Below are 21,128 nucleotides of genomic sequence, written 5' to 3'. Positions count from 1 at the left end.
CATGCTTGGTCCAAGATGCTAGTGGCCGCCCCCACAGGGGAAGCTGCGTCAATGCTCCCCGCTGATTATCAGGAGTACCAAGAAGTGTTCAAGGAACACTTGGTCTTTCAACTGCAGCATAGACCTCCAGCCCGGGGTGCCCCTGCCTGTGAGCTGCCTATACTCTCTTACGGAGCCAGAGCACTAAGCCTTGCAGGACTTCCTTCACAAGAACCTGGAGGGCGGGTTCATTCGGCCCAATACCACGCCCACCGCCGCTCCAGTTCTCTTCGTTAAGAAGTGTGGGGAGCTTCGTCCCTGCCATGATTACCGGGCCCTGAATAAGATTACCATCCCAGACCGGTATCCCTTGCCCCTTATTGCGGAGTTGCTGAAATGGGTGCAAGGGGTGCAGATGTTCACCAAGATGGACCTTTGGGGGGCCTACAATTTGATTCGGATCTGAGCCGGGGATGAGTGGAAGACAGCATTTGGGACCCGGTATGGGCAGTTAAATACCTGGTAATGCCTTTCGGGTTGTGCAATGCGCCTTCCCTGTTCCAACGGTACATCAAGAAGAAGAGTTTGGATTTGATATCCCACCTTTCACTCCCTTTAAGGAGTCTCAAAGCGGCTAACATTCTCCTTTCCCTTCCTCCCCCACAACAAACACTCTGTGAGGTGAGTGAGGCTGAGAGACTTCAAAGAAGTGTGACTAGCCCAAGGTCACCCAGCAGCTGCATGTGGAGGAGCGGAGACACGAACCCGGTTCCCCAGATTACATGACTACCGCTCTTAACCACTACACCACACTGGCTCAACCACGTGTTCCAAGACTTCCTAGACAAGTACGTGGTGGTGTACCTAGATGACATTCTGATCTACTCCCATGACCCAGCTTGCCACGAGTATCATGTCCGGTCCATGTTGCAGCGCTTGCGGGAGCAATGCCTGTATGCTAAGCTCAGCAAGTGAAAGTTCCACCAGTGGTCAGTGGACTTCCTCGGTCACCAACTCTCCCCTGATGGGGTGCAGATGGATCCTGGGAAAGTGGCAGCAGTTTGGGAATGGGCAGCACCGCGGAACCGCAAGGGCCTATCATCACCGCAAGGGGCCATCATCCTGAGGGGGCAAGACAACTGGTGGAAATGAGAACTAACCACTGGAACCTGGAGTACCTCCAGACTGGGTTGACCACTTGGCATTGGAGAAGTTCGCTTACAACAATGCAGTGAACGCCTCCACCCAGCAGACCCTGTTCCAGGCCATTTACGGTTACCATCCGCGTTTGTTTCTGGATGTGCTGCCAGCATCTGCGGTCCCCACGGTGACAGACTGGCTCCAGAAGCTCCAGTCTCAGCACCAACTATTGATAGAGCAACTGCGCTAGGCCAAGGATGTGTACAAGGCCCAGGCCGGCCGCCACCGCCAGGTGGGGCCGTAACTCCACGTCGGCGAACCATGGGGCTATATAAATTCTAATTGGACTCCGTTTGAATTGGGCAAGTATATACAGCTTTTTGGTCCCTTAGGAACAACTGAGCAACTTCCCTAGGGTGGAACACCTCATGGTTCCAGTGTGTCTATACCCCCCTGGCGGGCCCTGGATTCTCACCCATGCTCTGGTAGATTCAGGGGCAACCCGCTCCTATATGGACTCTGCCTTTGCTGCCCGTCACCAGGTGCCACTCCCGGACAAGCCAGAACCGGTACAGGTGGAGGCAATTGACGGACTGTTCCTTTCCTCGGAGGCCGTTACTCAGGAGACTCAGCCCTTGGTCCTGTGTCTCCAGCAGCACCGGGAGGTGCGCACCTTGGACATTTCCACCATGCCCCGGTTTCCCCTGGTGCTCGGGATGGACTGGCTGGAATCTCACAATGTTCAGATCGACTGGGTCAATCAGACTGTGTGCTTCCCAGACCCGTGTCCCCATGCTTGGTCCGATATGCTAGCGGCTGCGCCCACAGAGGAAGCTGCGTAAACGCTCCCCACTGTTTACCAGGACTACCAAGAAGTGTTTGAGGAACAGGGGGCAGACCAGCTGCCGCCTCATTGGTCTTTAACTGCAGCATAGACCTCCAGCCTGGGGTGCCCCTGCCTGTGAGCTGCCTATACTCTCTTACGGAGCCAGAGCACTAAGCCTTGCAGGACTTCCTTCGCAAGAACCTGGAGCGCGGGTTCATTCGCCCCTCTACCACGCCCACTGCCGCTCCAATTCTCTTCATTAAGAAGTGTAGGGAGCTTTGTCCCTGCCATGATTACCAGGCCATAAGATGGACCTTCGGGGGGCCTACAATTTGATTCGGATCTGAGCCAGGGATGAGTGGAAGACAGCATTTGGGACCTGGTATGGGCAGTTCAAATACCTGGTAATTCCTTTCGGGTTGTGCAATGCGCCTTCCCTGTTCCAACGGTACATCAACCACGTGTTCCAGGACTTGCTAGACAAGTACGTGGTGGTGTACCTAGATGACATTCTGATTTACTCCCATTACCCAGCTCGCCACGAGGGTCATGTCTGGTCCATGTTGCAGCGCTTGCGGGAGCAACGTCTGTATGCTAAGCTCAGCAAGTTCCACCAGCGGTCGGCGGACTTCCTCGGTCACCATCTCTCCCCTGATGGGGTGCACATGGATCCCGGGAAGGTGGCAGCAGTTCGGGAATGGGCAGCACCCCGGAAGCACAAGGACCTACAGTGGTTCCTGGGGTTCGCCAACTATTACTGGACCTTCATTGTGGACTATTCTCATCCCGCCACCCCGCTAACCCGACTGCTGTGCCCCAAGACACCATTCTCCTGGGACAAGGTGGCAGAGGTGGCGTTTCAGGGGTTGAAAGCCTGCCTCCAGAGGGCACCGCTTTTACAGCATCCTATGTCAGCATCGCCCTTGAGCCAGTGCCACCAACTGGACTCATCCACTTCAGCCCCGACTGGGCCAGGCGAGCTGGGGTAGCACTTCCAGAGACCACCTTCTGCACAGGAACTGGTCAAAGTGCTGTGGACTCACAGCTTACAGTTGTGAGCACCGGATTCACTTCTAGAAGACAGTCGTTGCACAGCAGAGTATAGCAGAGCATAAACGACTCAGAGAGCAGCTCTGTAGAATATCTTCTTTATTCTATCTACAACTATAATACACAACTATATACAGAGCTAAATGAGGTCTAATGAAAATGCTGAACTGCACTGAGTGTCTACAGCTGCGCGCGCTCTCTCTCTCTATATATGATAATTTTTATTGTTTTACAACACAAATATACAATTTTGTCCAATTTTTAACAAACAAATTCTCTCTTTTTGGACTTCCTTCAGCTTCTCTGACAATCATCCATCTGTACCTCTTAATTACGCATTCCTTCTCCTTTAGTATTGTCTTTAGTCTTCCCTCCCATATCTATTGTTTTTGACAATACCTCTTAAATTTCACAATGCTTCTTTAAATCCCACTAACGTTGTTTGCACATCGCATATATTTTTCAGATATTCTACAAATTTCCCCCAGTCTTTGATGAACTTTTGGTCTTTAAGATATCTGATTTTCCCAGTTAGCTTGTCCAATTCTGCATACTCCGTCAGTTTCGATCTCCAATCTTCTATCGTCGGTATTTCCTCTTGTTTCCATTTCTGGGCCAGTAGAATCCTTGCAGCTGTAACAGCATATTGAAAGAGTTTGCAGTCTTTTCTTCTTATCCCGTTTCCTGTAATCCCTAAAAGAAAAGCTTCTGGTTTCTTTACAAATGTATACTTTAACATCTTTTTCAACTCGTTATATATCATCTCCCAGAAACTTTTAACTTTCTTACAATCCCACCACAAATGGTAAAACGTTCCTTCTTTTTCTTTACATTTCCAACACTTATTAGACATCTTAAACATTTTTGCCAATTTTACTGGTGTTATATACCATCTATAGAACATTTTCATCACATTTTCCTTTAACGCCGTACATGCAGTGAATTTTAAGTTTTCTTTCCATAATTTTTCCCAATCCTCAAATTGTATATTATGACCAAAATCCCTGGCCCATTGTGTCTACAGCTGCTCTTAGCAGCAACCTTATCTATACACACAATCTCTCTCTAACACTCAGTCTCTCTCTCTCTCTCGGATACTGACTGACACTTTGATGTTAGGCTGGAGCGGAATAAGTAGAGAGCAGAAACCGCCCCTCCTCTCTGGAGAATCAGCAGAGAACATCAGCAGATTCTTGGATATGGGAGGAGTGAAATCTCATCCTAATCCCTTTCGTTCCTTCGTGGTGGAGACAGACGCCTCCAGTACAGCTCTCGGTGCCATCTTGTCCCAGCAGCATGGACCTGATGCGCTGCTGTTACTCTGCGCCTACTATTCCTGCCAGCTTCTTCTGGCAGAGTGTAACTATACCGTGTGGGAGTGGGAACTACTGGCCATCAAGGTGGCCTTTGAGGTCTGGGGCCATCATCTTGAGGGGGCAAGACACCTGGTGGATGTGAGAACCGACCACCGGAACCTGGGGTACCTCCAGACTGGGTTGACCACTTGGCATTGGAGGAGTTCGCTTACAACAACGCGGTGAACACCTCCACCCAGCAGACCCTGTTCCAGGCCACTTACGGTTACCATCCGCGTTTATTCCCGGATGTGCTGCAAGCATCTGCAGTCCCGACGGTGACAGATTGGCTCCAGGAGCTCCAGTCTCAGCACCAACTATTGATGGAGCAACTGCGCCAGGCCAAAGATGCGTACAAGGCCCAGGCTGACCGCCGCCACCAGGTGGGGCCGGAACTCTGCGTCGGCAAACCATGGGGGCTATATAAATTCTAATTGGACTCCGTTTGAATTGGGCAATTGTATCCAGGCTGCAATTAGCTTTTTGGTCCCTTAGGAACAACTGAGCAACTTCCCTAGAGTGGAAGACCAGAGCCTATAATAATAAAAATCCCATAGAAAGGCCAAGGTAAAGACATCTCTCTCAAGAAATGCCCAAACCTGTGCCACTACAAGGTGACATGGTCAATATGAAAGCCCTACGGGGATTCACCAGGGATTGTTGCTGCTGTGATATGATGGAGGTGTGAGACCAGAGGAGAGCTAGCTTTGACACCTGGGAACACACAAAAAAGGCAGAAACAAAACAAACTGCATTTTTCACTCATTATTTGACCTTCTCTCTAAGTGTAAAGCATAGACCACTATTGAGAATGTTTCTCCCAAACTGCAAGTATGCCACAAGTAATTTAGTACAAAATGCAACATGTTATTTTTTATGTGATATCCTATGTCCAGCTATGTGCACTGCTACACTTGCAAATAGCCTTTAGAGGCCTGACATGCAAGTCTCTTAAGATTTACACGAAGGCATATACCGTATTTTTCGCCCTATAAGATGCACTTTCCCCCCTCCAAAAATGAAGGGGAAATATGGGTGCGTCCTATGGGATGAATACAGGCTTTCGCTGAAGCCTGGAGAGCGAGAGGCCCTCGCTTTCCAGGCTTCAGGAAGCTCTGCGCAAACCTCCATAGCCCGGCGCGAAGCCGCGCCGGCCTCTGGAGGGTTGCGCAGAGGTGCCTGCCCTCCGGGGGTCCGCACAGCTCTGCATGATCCTCCAGAGCCCGGCGCCAAGCCGCACCAGCCTCCGGAGGGTCACACAGAGCTGCCTGCATTAGGAAGCCTCAGCGCGCCCGGGCTTCGCACAGCTGTCCGCAAGCCTGGGGAGACCAGCGCGGCTCCCTAGACTTGCGGATAGCAGGCTATTCTGGGGGCTGGGGAAGCTTGCAAAATGCAACATGTGTTATTTTTTATGTGATATCCTATGTCCAGCTATGTGCACTGCTACACTTGCAAATAGCCTTAAGAGGCCTGACACGCAAGTCTCTTAAGTTTTACACAAAGGCATCCACTTACAACATACCAGTTTATTATTTGTGGGGCAACATTTTAGAAAAAAATTATATCCCCAAAGGGGGGAATTGTTATAAGAATTTGTAGGTGAATATATATATAAATGTACCAAGCAAACACATATATAAACCACATGTCCAAAACCCACAGGAAAAGTCCTAAAGCCATTTTGACTCTTTCACTCTTTCAGTCACCTCAAATATTTCTCTACAAAGTCAAAGGAAATGCAGAAACCTCCCCATTGTCTCTGTCCTCACAAATCCTGCCTTAAGGGTACATTTAAGGTGTGAATAGGGTGAGCCTGTGACCTGGCTCAGGAATGAAGTATTATCATTACAAGATAATGGCCAGCCTCCGCAGGTAATCTAGTCAAGCAGCCATTAACAGGTAACCTGGCAGACAAGGTAAACACAATGCACTCAGATTTCTGTTGTAGACTGCCTTTTCTGTGATGTATGTATGATGTTTCCGGGGGTGGTCTTGGACTCCAGGGCGGGCAATTAAAAATGTCTATATAAGGGATTGCATGCAGGGTTCGGGGTCCTCCTCCTCTCTCCTGCGTGTGGGGAAGAACCTTGTTGCAACAGTTAATAAAGAGGCTTACTAGCTGCTTTGCTTCTCAATATTCTTTGGTTGGTCTCTGTTATTTTCTCCTACCGATAGAGAACATACAAAAGGACTGTATATAGGCTCTTGGGTACCCCATAAGGAAAAAGGAGCAGGTTTTTCCCCTTATATCACCTGCAATCATGTGTGGTGAGTTAGCAATTCACTCCTCCCGTTGTTGAATATGTGGCTAGTATGGCACGTGCCCCTGTTTACTTTCCTAGGACTGGAAATTGTAAGAACGGAAGTCAGTCTTATCTCTTCCACTCTGCTGTGCTTTTGCACTGTTCTTTGTCTCCCTGTCTGTTGCTGAAGAAGAGAGAGGATGCCATTATGATCCGTTTGGTGTCGTGTGCAAATGTGAGGAGCATCCCCTCAGTTCCTTCATCCAAGTCACTTATCAAGACGTTGAACAACAGCAGGCCCAGGACAGAACCCTGCAGCACCCCTCTTGTCACTTTTCCCCAGGATGAGGAGGAACCATGAAGGAGTCCTCTTTGGGTTTGGTCCATCAAATCCACCTAACAGTTACCTCATTCAGTCTTTTTACCAGCATTCTCACATAAATATCACAGAGGACTTTGTCAAAAGCCTTACTGAAATCAAAATACACAATTTCCACAGCAGTCCACTGATCAACAAAGTTTATAACTCCATCCAAAAAAAGAAAAGAGGAGAAGAGATTTCTCTGGCTTGGCTTGTTTTTGAGAAAGCCATGCTTTCATCCTGTATGTTTATATTGTAAAATCTTCAGATAAATTTTAAAAAGGATAAATGAGGATATAGACAAGCTGGAACATGTGCAAAGGGAGGTGATTTATGTATTTATTTAATTTGCAAACCACCCGACCCAGTGGTGCCGACTTGAATAAAATATTGGTGAGGGGCCAGGTAAGGCCCGCCTTGCACTATCAATCACATGATGCATGCACACCATTTGAATGGCAAGGTCTATAATGGCAGTGACTTTTTAAAAAAGTAATATTTTGAGCCCGTAGTTCAATTTCCCAGCAGCTCCCCTTGCCCCGGAGAACACTTCTAGCATTCCATCCCCTCTACCTTTGGCAGTGTTCAGCAGTGGGGAAAGTGACCTCTTCACACCAGATGTCCATTTGGTATGGCCCTTTCCAAGTTTGTCTTTCATTTCTTCTCCTATGTGTGTTGCCAATAGAAGCCAAAATTCTGTGGGTACTCTAGGTGGTGCAGAAAGCTGGTTTTGGACTACACCTCCCATCATCACTAGCTAGCCGGACCAATGGAGAGGGATGATGGAAACTGAAGTCCCAGGAGCTGCAGGGGACCCAAGTTTGGGAAAGCCTCCTTTAAAGCAACTTTTGCGTTGGGACCTGTCCACATTTGTATTTTCTTGTATTTTGTTTTTCTCATGACCTTTGTGCGGTTTTTAAAATGTCTTAAAAAGGCAAATTGAAAGCGAAATTGTATGGCAAGTAGTGGAAGAATAAAAGGTTGCATTTGAAAAAACACACAAAGAAAACCTAGGGTGTGGCCTCCTCAAATATTTTATGGGGGGGCAAAGACCCCTAGGAATTTAAGAGTGGCTGTATTCCCTACACCCACACGTCTCAGGATGCTTAGAACATAAAAACACAACAGACTTTTATAAAAATAACAAACCCTTGTCAACACAAGAAATACAAGACAAACTAGAAGACACCCAAATGCCCTGGTTAACACAACACCAACTACATGCCCTCTTAAACAACCCAACAGTAAAATCAGCAGCAACTAGGCCCCTGACAACCTTCGAAAACCTCCTCCTAACAACAAAGGGAAACGGTAAAGGGATGGTATCCGCAATATACAAAATACTACTCCAAAATCCCGCAAATCCCCTAGATGCAATCAAAAAACAATGGGAGAATGACATAGGCTATGAGATTAACCCCACTCAGTGGACCAGAATGTGGTCTAAACCCCCCTTTAAATCCATATCAACGAAAAGAAAAGAACTCACACTGAAACTCACCTACAGGTGGTACCTAACACCAAGGAAACTAGCGCTAATACACCCAGGAACCTCACCAAAATGCTGGAGAGGGTGCACCTCCACAGGCACGTACCTCCACATGTGGTGGGAGTGTCCCAAAATCCAAGTATTCTGGACAACAACCATACAAGAAATATGTAAAATAACCAAGCAAGTAATAGACATCACCCCAGAATTGGCCCTACTTAACATCTTCCAAGACAACAATGCCCATTTACACCACAAAGAACTCATAACCCACCTACTTTCAGCAGCCAGAAACACCATAACCAGACACTGGAGAGACCTGTCAGGAGTAAGCATGGACCAATGGTACCAAATAGTATGGGAAACAGCCCTACTAGAAAAATTAACTAACAAACTGAAACTGACACGGGGACAAACAGAAGAAGACGCCTTCACCCCGGTATGGCTCCCCTTTATCACATACACAGCCCAACAGGACAGTGACAATAATCCACCAACAGCATACAAATCAATATGGCTAACCTGATCCAAAACACCCACCCACCTCACCCACACACAAAAACAAAGATCACCACAGCCAATCGCAAGCAAACAATCACACCCTAGGCCAACCCCAACCTCTCTCACCACCAAAGGAACACAAGTGAACAACACAAGCAACGCTGACACCAAACTCTACATACATTAAACATAATAGAAACACCGCCACCCGACCCCACCCCTATCCATCCTCCCTCCCTCCATCCCCTCTCTTTTTTCTTTTTTCTTTTCTTCTCCCCCTAATGCCTCAACAAATGAAATGGATTTGTAAAAATGTTACATGGGGAAAAAAAAATACGAGGCACTACACTCCTGTAAAACAAGAAAATCCTGAATAAAAAAAAAAAACATAAAAACACAACATAAAAACACAAAACATCATTAGATGTCAATAAGAAAAGGGCCTGGTTAAAAAGGTGTGGATCTGCCTGGCTCCTAAAGCTGTATAATGGTTTTTCCGACCTTTGTACGGATTCTTTAATGGGAAGTGAGTTTAGAGTTAACAGTGAAGCTCTTCCCACATTCCACAAACTAATAGGGTTTCTCCCTTGTATGAATTCTTTGATGGGAAGTGAGATGGGAGCGCTGACTGAAGCTCTTTCCACATTCCACACATTGATAGGGTTTCTCCCCTGTATGAATTCTTTGATGGGAAGTGAGAGAGGAGCTCTGACTGAAGCTCTTTCCACATTCCATGCACTGATAGGGTTTCTCCCCTGTATGAATTCTGTGATGGGAAGTGAGAGAGGAGCCATCAGTGAAGCTCTTTCCACATTCCACACACTGATACGGTTTCTCCCTTGTATGAATTCTTTGATGGGAAGTGAGAGTGCAGCTCTTCCTGAAGCTCTTTCCACATTCCACACACTGATAGGGTTTCTCCCCTGTATGAATTCTTTGATGGGAAGTGAGAGTGCAGCTCTTCCTGAAGTTCTTTCCACATTCCACACACTGATAGGGTTTCTCCCCTGTATGAATTCTGTGATGGGAAGTGAGAGAGGAGCCATCAGTGAAGCTCTTTCCACATTCCACGCACTGATAGGGTTTCTCCCCTGTATGAATTCTTTGATGGGAAGTAAGTTTAGAGCTAACAGTGAAGCTCTTTCCACATTCCAAACACTGATAGGGTTTCTCCCCTGTATGAATTCTTTGATGGGAAGTGAGATCGGAGTTTTTAATGAAGCTTTTTCCACATTCCGCACACTGATAGAGTTTCTCCCTTGTATGAATTCTGTGATGGGAAGTGAGAGAGGAGCTACATGTGAAGCTCTTTCCACATTCCACACACTGATAGGGTTTCTCCCCTGTATGAATTCTTTGATGGGAAGTGAGAGAGGAGCTACATGTGAAGCTCTTTCCACATTCCACACACTGATAGGGTTTCTCCCCTGTATGAGTTCTTTGATGGGATGTGAGACTGTGGCTGTGAATGAAGCTCTTTCCACATTCCACACACTGATAGGGTTTCTCCCCTGTATGAATTCTTTGATGGGAAGTGAGTTCGGAGTTTCTAATGAAGCTCTTTCCACATTCTACACACGGATAGGGTTTCTCCCCTGTATGAATTCTTTGATGGGAAGTGAGATTGGAGTTCTTCCTGAAGCTCTTTCCACATTCCACACACTGATAGGGTTTCTTCCCTGTATGAATTCTTTGATGAGAAGTGAGAGAGGAGCTCTCACTGAATCTCTTTCCACATTCCACACACTGATAGGGTTTCTCCCCTGTATGAATTCTTTGATGAGAAGTGAGAGAGGAGCTCTCACTGAATCTCTTTCCACATTCCACACACTGATAGGGTTTCTCCCCTGTATGAATTCTGTGATGGGAAGTGAGAGAGGAGCTCTCACTGAATCTCTTTCCACATTCTACACACTGATAGGGTTTCTCCCCTGTATGGATTCTGTGATGGGAAGTGAGATTGGAGCTCTTCCTGAAGCTCTTTCCACATTCCACACACTGATAGGGTTTCTCCCCTGTATGAATTCTTTGATGGGAAGTGAGATCGGAGCTCTTTCTGAAGCTCTTTCCACATTCCACACACTGATAGGGTTTCTCCCCTGTATGAATTCTTTGATGGTAAGTGAGAGAGGAGCTCTTCCTGAAGCTCTTTCCACATTCCACACAGTGATAGGGTTTCTCCCCTGTATGAATTCTTTGATGGGAAGTGAGTTTAGAGCTAACAGTGAAGCTCTTTCCACATTCCACACACTGATAGGGTTTCTCCCCTGTATGAATTCTTTGATGGCAAGTAAGAGAGGAGCTATGAGTGAAGCTCTTTCCACATTCCATGCACTGATAGAGTATCTTTCCAATGAGATTTTGTTGATGGGAAGTGGAATTGGAGCTCTGACTGCAGCTTTCTCCACACTCCAATTTTTTTTGTGGTTTCTCCTCTCCGGGGATTTTTTCGTGGTCACCTTTGTTCTCAATTTCCAATTCATCACAATCTGCATCGGAGACAAAAAGGGATTAGAGCCTCAGGAGCAAATGGAGAAGAACTGAAGGGAGTTGCGTGTGTGTTCATTACCTGTGTTGTTTGTTTAATATGAGATTTGGATGAGCTGTTGAATGTTGCTTTGTTTATATAAAGTAGGGGTGAAAATTGTGGACGGTTTTTGGAAAAAAGTGTATTTCAGAGGTTTGATGGCTTATAACACCACTTCATTTGGAGTAATGTCATAAAATTATATATGAATGGAAAGATAATTTGATCAAGAATGCAATCAAGAATGCAATCCAACAGAGTTTGTTCAGTTACTTGTATTTAATCAAATGTTATAGCCAAATAACCAGAAAAAGGAAGCACAACTTGATTAGGTTGACTTTTTTCAGTGTGTTATGTGATTGCTATCAAGTTGGTTGGTTTTGTGTGTTCTTTCATTTAGTGAGGGTGTAAAACATAATAAAATTATAGAAATGGCACAAAGAGTTGAATGGTCCTGATACGGAAGGAGCAAGGGGGGGTACCCATCCTTCCCCACCACTTCCTGAAGGGGCCCGAGGTGATGACCTCTACAGTGCCCAGCCCGGCCTCGAACCCTCAGCCCCCACACCGTTGCATAAGCACCACACTATACCCCTGCCTTGTGAATAAAAGGCTCACTTTCCTATCTGCATGTGGGCGGAATAAGCCCCATCTTTTCTATTCCTTTCTCTTGCCCTATTTCTAACATGAGTCGACCGTATCATATTGTATCCCCCATTCACAAAAACGGGCCGCGCTTTAGCCAATCACAGCCGTGCATTCATCCTGCAGGAGCTAGCTCAGGGAGCTCTTGCACGCCTCATTTAACCTCCTGACAAGCTACTGACGGCCCCCCACGGCGAGAACAATGGAACCGAAACCCCGGACCTGGTAAAACTGTCAAAATCTGGATACAATGTATCCATTCCTGTTACAATGTATCCATTCTGTTTCCGCTCTTGATCAACAATACGGAATGGGTTGGAAAGCATTGAAACCTTTGGAAATTGATATAAAATCAACCGTAACTCCGATTTCTTCGCTCTTGGTGTCATTCAACTCAGTTCCCTCTGGACTCCATGATGCTACCCCTACTTCCATAATCCCCAAAACAGCAGGTCACGTACACAGGAACTTCCTAATCCTGTCAGATCGTTTCGCCTAACCCTTCCTCCGGGCAATATTAGGTGGCAGACGATGCATATCTCTGGCCCATTGTCTTGCCACCACCGGTACTCAATAAATGTTTATCTATGTATATCTCTCGCTCTGCATATTTTCCCCTCCCTTATCTCAAATGTTAATTAATGTAACCCCACCTTTTCCTTAGTATATTCATGACGTGTGAAATATATTCATGATGCAACCCACGAAACCCAACCTTCCCATAATGTATTCATGACGTTTTCATGCACTGTATTCTGGGACACGGAGGGAACTTTTAAAAGTTTATGTCGCCCCATTCTCGGGGTTCAATCTCGTCTTGAACCTGTTGCGCAATAAACTCGGATCTTCGTAGTTTGCTCCTGCGTCCGGCTGAGCTCCTTTTCTTCCCCGCAAGGACCCACGGACCCTGTCCGACGAGCTGGGTGGCAGAGCAGTCACGCACCCAGATTTTCCGTAACAGTTCCCAGAAAGTGATGTAAGATTGTACTATTAAGAGAACAAGGCTACAGTTATGAAGAAATTAGTAGAAGAGAGATTGGGGAAAACTTAACCAAAGTTGGCCTTTCAATATTTTTGAAGAGGTATAAGGAGACTTAGTCACTACAAAATCAGACTTGTTAAGGCAGGGAAAGGTGTACAAAGGCAAGTGACGATGGACGAGTGGAGAGACTTTGCCTACAAGACAGAAGAAAATAATCTGGGTGTATACAAGATGACATGGTGCAATGTAATGGGAAGTTGAGTGCAAGGACTGGTCTAAATGTTAGAATTCTAAGGAAAAAGCCATTGTTATCTCTCAGGCATAGGTTGAAAAGATTAAACCCATGTTAACTAGACAGTGGAACAATGGGACACTACCTTGCTTGGTAGTGATGGTACGAAATACGCAAGTGTCAGGGGCTCAGGAGCAGAGGCACAGGGGAGAGAGGAAATGGAGAGCGAAGGGGAAGAATCTGAGGGCAGCGTAGGGGAGTATGACAGTGACCCGAGAGATTCCATGAGCTTCTCCAGCGAATCAGAAGATTCCCAGAAGGGGGCGCCGATGGTAAGGGCAAGGGGGGTCCCAGGGGGGACGCACCAGAAGCAAGGGGCCAGCGGGGACTCCCAAAGCAGCAGCAGGAGATCAGGACCAGCTTCCCCACCAGAGCGTAGTGGGGGGGAAGAGTCCCATGTGTCAGGGCCAGCGTCTCCTCCAGCAGGGAGAGAAGATGAGTCAGGGCTGACCACGCCTCTATTGGAGAGTGGGGGAATGGAGGGGAGGTCAGGTCCAGCTAGCCTCCCCGAAGGGGGAAGCAGTGACAGGAGCAGTGTAACGGTCAGGAGGAAGGTGGCCGGCTGGGTGCGCGCACCAAGTTCGAATGTACAGGCGCGCGGGACAGCAGAAAACCCGGATTGGGAACCAGGCCCTAAAGCCCGCCAGAGGCAGGGGGAAGACTCGGGGGACTCGGCGTCAGAAGAGTCTAGGAAGGGCAAGACCCCAGTGGACAGGCGGAACCAGAGGAGGAAAGAGCAAAGGAAGAGGTGGAGCAAGGCTAGAGTCTTAAACTGGTGTCTGGGGGGAGGAGATTCAGACGGAGCTTCAGCGGTCTAGAGTTTGAGACGTAGAGCTGCGCGCTGCAGCTGTGAAAGCGAAACTGAACTTCAATAAAGACTGTTTTATATAACAACGAACTGGCGTTGGTCCTTTGTGAGCTGGGACCTCGGGCAGCTCTGACAGCAAGTTTCTTTAATTGGAGAAGAATCAGTGAAGATTTACATCCTACTTGCATTGCACTGACCGTGAAACACCCAGACAGTGTGATGATCTGGGGTTGTATGGCAGCAAAAGGTGTGGGCAGAATTTGCGTCATTAATGGGAATATAAATGCGGGAAAATGCATAAACGAAATACGTGAGCCCAAACTGAAGTGTTCTGCAGGTGATCTTTTCCCAGATACCGAAGCATTTATATATTTTCAACAGGATTCAGCTCTATGTCATGTTGCTGCTGTGTGCAAAAGGTACATTCTGTTAGTATCTTCAGCCCACAGGCAGAGGTACCTGGCCTCCCCCGAGGCAATTGAGCGAGATACTGTGCTTACCATCCGTCTGCGACCCTCGGCAGGCTAGGTAAACAAACCCGGCGATTCTTCTCATTAGTCGTGAGAAAAACACACCCTCTGCTTCTCTCTCCCTCTCTGCATTCTCCCAGAGAGGGGAAATGAGACAGACAGGAGTCCTTTTTACATGTTTTATTCCTGTCACTCAACAGTACATAGAAATGTGACTGCACCCTTCAGACTCCATTAGAAGAGTCTCAACTCCACCCCTGTACTTCCAGCACAGGTCAGATAACACTCTGAGCTAACATCCGGTGCTCAGTACAGAGAATAGGCTCCACCTTTTCTCCAACAGTACATCTGCAAACCACAACATCCTGTTTTGCATTCCAGCCATCTGGAGCTGGCTTTTGCCTTGGTGCTTTTTCCTGACACATTCAAGATAATGATATTTCACTGCTGGAATGGCCTGGGAATAATAATAATAATAATAATAATAATAATAATAATAATAATAATAATAGTTTTTATTTATATCCCGCCCTCCCCAGCCGAAGCCGGGCTCAGGGCAGCTAACAACAATAAAACAGTACAACAGTACAACAGTACAACACAACACTCTAAAATCATTCATTATAAAATTAATTCAAATCAAATTAATTCAAACCATTGGGCCAGAGCTCCATGAAGATTGCCGAAGGAGGGAGTCAGGCTGCGCCCTGGCCAAAGGCCTGGTGGAACAACTCTGTCTTGCAGGCCCTGCGGAAAGATGTCAAGTCCTGCAGGGCCCTAGTCACTTGTGACAGAGTGTTCCACCAGATCAAAGCCACAGCCGAAAAAGCCCTGGCTCTAGTTGAAGCCAGCCTAACCTCTCTGTGGCCTGGGACCTTCAAGATATTTTTATTTGAAGTTTCTCTGTGGAACATACCAGGAGAGGCGGTCCCGTAGGTACGAGGGTCCTAGGCCGTATAGGGCTTTAAAGGTTAAAACCAGCACCTTAAACCTGATCCTGTACTCCACCGGGAGCCAGTGCAGCTGGTATAGCACCGGGTGAATGTGATCTCGCAGCGAGGACCCCGTAAGGAGTCTCGCTGCAGCATTCTGCACCCGCTGGAGTTTCTGGGTCAGTCTCAAGGGCAGCCCCACGTAGAGCGAGTTACAATAATCCAGTCTGGAAGTGACCGTCGCGTGGATCACAGTGGCTAGGTCAGGGCGAGAGAGATAAGGAGCCAACTGCTTAGCTTGGCAAAGATGGAAAAATGCCGCCTTTGTTATAGCTCTATTCTGCGCCTCCATGGAAAGGGAGGTGTCGAAGATTACACCCAAACTCTTAACAGACGGTGCTGGCACTAATTACGCCCCCCACAAGAGATGGGAGTTGCCCCCCCCAATCCCATATCGTCCCGTCCCAGCCACAGGACCTCTGTCTTCGAAGGATTTAGCTTCAACCGGCTCCCACGTAACCATCCAGCCACAGCTTCCAAACATCTGGTCAGTGTGTCTGGGGCCGAGTCAGGATGGCCATCCATCAACAGATAGAGTTGGGTGTCATCAGCATACTGATGGCAACCTGAATAGCCCACACTTTAGTCCATACTGAATAGCCCACACTTTAACCCAATCAGAAATATTTGGAGCCGACTAAAGAAACTTGTTATTCAGAAGCAACCCAGCAATAAAGCCCAATTAACAGACAATTAACAATAATTCAGTCTTGGTTTGGCATTCTTACAGCTTCAGAACTAAAAACTTGATTCACTTCATGGGAACGCGTTGTAAGGCCGTAATTAAAGCTAAAGGTTACCAATGGTTACCAAAGGTTTCACATTTTTTCTTTATGACTGCTGCTCTAATAAATACTCCTTCATAAAATTCATTGCATTACATTCTTCATTAAATTATCTTTCCATTGCTATATAATTTTATGGGATTACTCCACACAAAAGTAGTGTTATCAGCCATCAAACCTCAGAAATACACCTTTCACAAATAACAGAACACCTCTAGTCATCACATACAGCTCCCAAGTTAAAACAGTACAACGCATCATCAGAGATCTACAACCTCTCCTGGACAATGACAGTTCTGTTTCTCAAGCTCTGGGAGGAAGACCTTTCATTGCCTACAGACAGCCACCCAATCTTAAACAGCTCCTAACCCACAATAATACTACAACCAGACTTAACACGGACACTGGCACCAGAGCCTGCAATAAACCCAGATGCCAACTTTGCTGCCACATACACCCGGACAACACCATTACTGGCCCCAACAACATCACACATACCATCTCGGGACTATTTAATTGCTCATCGTCTAACATTGTGTATGCCATCAAATGCCAACAGTGTCCTTCAGCTCTCTATATTGGACAAACAGGCCAAACCTTACGCCAAAGAATAAACGGACATAAATCTGACATCAAGAATCACAAGACAGAGAAACCAGTAGGAGAACACTTCAATCTCCCAGGACATTCTATACAAGATCTCAAAGTAGCTGTTTTACTACAAAGGAATTTCAGAAATAGACTGGAAAGAGAAGCTGCTGAATTGCAACTCATTACCAAACTTAAAACCATGGAGAGACCTGGTCTGAACAAAGACATTGGATTCTTATCTCATTATACACGACAAAGCCATTTTTCACCTTCTCACCCCTTGCTTTTTCCTGTAAGACCTATTGCAGTTGTTAAGAGTCGTCAACAGGCTCATCTCAGCTATCTGCCAATCACCCATTCCCACCAGCCTTCTGAGTAATACCCCTCCCCACCTTCTCACTATATAGAAGGATCTGGCAACTTCTGTTTCAGTGTATCTGAAGAAGTATGCATGCACACGGAAGCTCATACCAAGAACTAACTTGGTCTTTAAGGTGCTACTGGAAGGAATTTTTTTTGTTTTGACTTTTCACAAAAGGTTTCCACAATTTTGGCCATTAGAATAAGTTGTTCATTTTAAAGTTAAAGTTCTTTATATATGGGATCAGATTATTATTATTATTATTTATGTTTCATTTTTATATGTGTGTTGGAAGCCACCCAGAGTGGCTGGGGCAACCCAGCCAGATGGGCAGGGTATAAACAAAAATTATTATTATTACTACAGTGGTACCTTGATTTAAGAACAGTCCTGTTCCGGAAAGTTTGTAAACCGAGGTACCACTGTATCATCATCATCATCATCATCATCATCACCACTGCTACTTCTACCTGAAATTCAATGTCTAGCTCTTCTCTGGGATGAATTTTGTTTGGCCCAGTCATGGCATCCCCTCCATCTCCAATGTCACTCCTTGTTATGGCTTGGTCTCTCCCACAAACGTGAGACGACTCTGGCTGTTAACAATTTCAGATTTATTGCTAAAACAACAAACTTGGACGGAGCTCCTCTACTCATCGTCCTCCCCACAAAATGGAGTTGCCCGGACTGAGCTCCTCCCCCTTCCCCAGAAAGGAAGCCCCCACCTTCTCTTCCAGTATCTTTCACCTGTCTTGACCAGTTTTCAGACCTCTGAGATTAGACCTCTGAGACCTTCCTGCATTCCAGCGTCTGACTCACTCCTGTAGCTCTCACACAGCTGTCGGTCACTCTGTCTCTCTTTTTCTTCTCCCCTTTGTTCAGAACTCAGATGACAGTTCCTCTCCCCCTCCTCTCTGCCTTCCGCTGCTAACTCTCCTCTCCCTAGGCCTGCTTCTTCTCTGGCTGGCAGCACCTGAGCTTCGCTGCCAGTCGTCTCTTTGGTCAACCCAAGACTGACAGGAGCAAAAACAGAAAACCTGAAGCTACTTATCTTTCCTAACAATTCTGAAGCTGACATTGAAGATGGCCTGGGCAGTTTAGACCAGCCGAATCGTGGTAGAAAAAGGAAGATTGTTCAAAGAAAAAACTGTAATTTACTGTTTATTGTGGGGGTGTTAGGTTCCCAGGTGTTATAGGGGGCTCTGTTGAGCTCTGTGAAAATATGTGAGGTTGGTCCATAGACGTATTTTTTGAATTTCCAGGCAAATAGGACGATCCCACAGGGAGCCTTACCAAGAGAGGCCACGATCCCACGATTCTCCTCCATGACGTCCTTATGCAGAGCTCTCTGGTCAGGATCCAGCAACGCCCACTCCTCGTCTGGGAAATGAACAGCGACATCTTCAAAGCACACTGGACCCTAAAAGAAAAAGGGAAATGTCCTCCTCTGAGACAGCAGAAATATGATCTGCTCCACAATGCTCTGTTCTTTCCTTCCTGTAAATTCTGTTGTTGTTTCAATAGGATTGTTTTGCAGCACATTTTAATTATGGGTGCATATTTTATTCTGCGTTTTAATTATGGGTCTTTGTCTTCGTGCAAATAGGTGTTACTCCGCCTTGTGTTTTCCAAGTCATTCTGCCTTCGCAAGCATTCCAGTTTGCCTGATGGAAGGATCCACTTTCTCCTCTCCTTGTGAGCTATTCTGTGAAGGTTCCCTCCCAATGCCCTAGAGCCAAATTCAAGGGGTTCAGGGCGGCATGGAGAGGGGGAGGAATGGGGGGCAGGCCCATTTTTCATCTGATAGGGGTGGTTAAGTGAATCCAGGCCACTATTTGTTATTGTTTGTCAACTGCTTAGAAAACAATTTTAGCATTCAGTGATCAATAGACAATTAAAATAAGCCTATTTTCGCCTCCTGGCTCTGAGAGACAAGCAGGGAGGGCGGCTTCTGGCAAAAGGAGAGGGAGCCCCCGGTGGCTCCTCCTTCTCCTGACTCACCTCAGCCTCTCGACCTTCCTCTCCCACTCGCCTCCTTCCTCTTCTGCCTCTGATTCTGCACTGCATTCTGCCACAGAGTCTCCCAGCTCACTAAGCCCTGTTTCCCCTTCAGCTTCTGACACCTCCTCTTCCCAGACTTCTCCCTCTTCTCCCTCTGACCGCCCATCCTTCCTCCACCTCCACTCCTTCGGCTCTGAGCCATCTTCCCTTCCTGGTTCCCCGGCTGTTTCCTCCCACCACTCCTCTGTGCCCAACCAGTCCATGACATTGCTCCATCCCTCGGCCTCTGTCTCCACAAGGCAGCTTCCCCTGACCTGATCTGGTTCCACAGCCGCTGCTTCCCTTTTGCCCCCATGAAAAGGCGGATCAGGAGGTCTTGCCGGCATCCTTCTGCCACCTGCAAGAGAAAAAAAGGTAAGCAGGACGCCAGGAGTGCCTGCTTCTCTCATAGGTGAAACAGGGCATCTCTAACTACAGATGGGCCTTTGAGAAGGACTTACCTGCTGAGAGTATTTGGAGGTTTTTTGTGTGTGCAGAAATGCATCTCCCCTCCTCTGGACCCTTCTTCCCAACTGTCTCCCCCCAAAACAAGATGAAAAGAACCCTCAGATGAGTTGGAAAACCAACAGAATAAGACCAAACAGAGAAAAACCACCTTCCTCCTTACCCAGTGGCCTCTCTCTGGTGTCCAACGGAGGCCTCTCTGCCTCACAGGAATCCAGGTCCATTTCTGCAAAGAGATCCTTTCCCTGAGAAAGAAACAAGGATTCAAAACAGAGAATGGGGAGAAATGCTAGAAAGAGAATGACAAAGAGTTGAAGGGTACGAGATCTCATTACATGGATGCCTTCCCAGAAAAAGGATGGGCCATCAGCAGACCATTATGGGTTGGAGCCCCTTGGGAGTATCCAGAGAAAATCTCTCTCACCTGCTTTCTCTCCTCTGCCTGACTCAGGAGGAAACCTTCGGCCAGGGCCACCGCCTGCGAACTGGTCTCCGCTCCGCATTCCCTCACCCAGCTCTCCATCTCCGGTGGAAGGACAGCCAGGAACTGCTCCAAGATCACCAGGTCCAGCATCTCAGCTTTCGTGTGCCTTTCTGGCTTCAGCCACTGATGGTCAAGGTGGTAGAGTCGGCTGCAAACCTCTCGGGGTCCTTTGGCCTCCTGGCAGCAGAACTGCCTCAACTGCTGGCTCTGCACCTCTGAGCGGAGGGTGTCCACCTCACCATGGATCTTCTGCACTGGGTTTTCCCAGAACCCCCCACTGCTCCCAGTTTGGATGGCATGGCCTCTTCCTGTTCCAGGGCCAGCTGAGTCTTGCTCATCCATCTGTACTCTCAGGAAGCCTCTGAGAGATCGGAAGGAACCCTTTGGTCTTCTGCCAAGTTCTGTCCGGCTTAATGAGAAGCTCTAGCAAATCCTACAAAGGAAATACATTGTTCTGTTACAGAATTTGTAGGACAGGGGGGAAATGGTTCCCTGAGCAAGCATGGATGAGTCTTGCTGGGAACCAGGGCTGGACTGCACCAGATCCCAGACCATGAGCTATCTTTTTGAAAGGAAAGAGGAGGAGGAAGAGGAGAAGTAATAAGTCTCTCGCCTTCAAGCAGTGCAGAATGTGGAGGCAACGGAAGGGATTTCTGTCAGATTAATCAACCTGGTTTCTCCATCCTTCCAGTCAATGCATGAAGCCAGAACCGAATGACAAGGGAGTCATTTGTATCTTGTG

General features: G+C 47.2%; 2 protein-coding genes across 8 annotated transcripts in view; both read right to left on the bottom strand.

Moving 5' to 3' along the window:
- Positions 1-21,128, bottom strand: part of LOC309530327 (uncharacterized protein) — a 73,384-nt gene that overhangs the window by 51,367 nt on the left and 889 nt on the right. The gene's annotated exons all lie outside the window — the stretch shown is intronic.
- Positions 9,336-21,128, bottom strand: part of LOC309530321 (uncharacterized protein) — a 275,292-nt gene continuing 263,499 nt past the window's right edge. For 4 of the 7 annotated variants that reach the window (XM_082219142.1, XM_082219141.1, XM_082219140.1 and 1 more), the window contains exons 5-6: positions 18,691-18,817; positions 9,336-11,433 (exon numbers count right to left, since the gene is read on the bottom strand). In XM_082219142.1, coding sequence (XP_082075268.1) covers positions 9,515-11,433; positions 18,691-18,817 — 2,046 coding nt within the window. In that variant the 3' untranslated portion in view covers positions 9,336-9,514. Of the gene's footprint in view, positions 11,434-18,690; positions 18,818-19,712; positions 19,796-20,053; positions 20,148-21,128 lie in introns of all 7 variants that reach the window. The other 3 variants (XM_082219145.1, XM_082219143.1, XM_082219144.1) reach the window with 3 other exon arrangements.

Source organism: Podarcis vaucheri (genome assembly GCF_965113315.1).
Source record: "Podarcis vaucheri genome assembly, chromosome: 4".
In the NCBI taxonomy this organism is placed as follows: Eukaryota; Metazoa; Chordata; class Lepidosauria; order Squamata; family Lacertidae; genus Podarcis; species Podarcis vaucheri.
The sequence above is the reverse complement of the archived record's forward strand: the minus strand, read 5'-3'. Positions and strand labels throughout refer to the sequence as shown.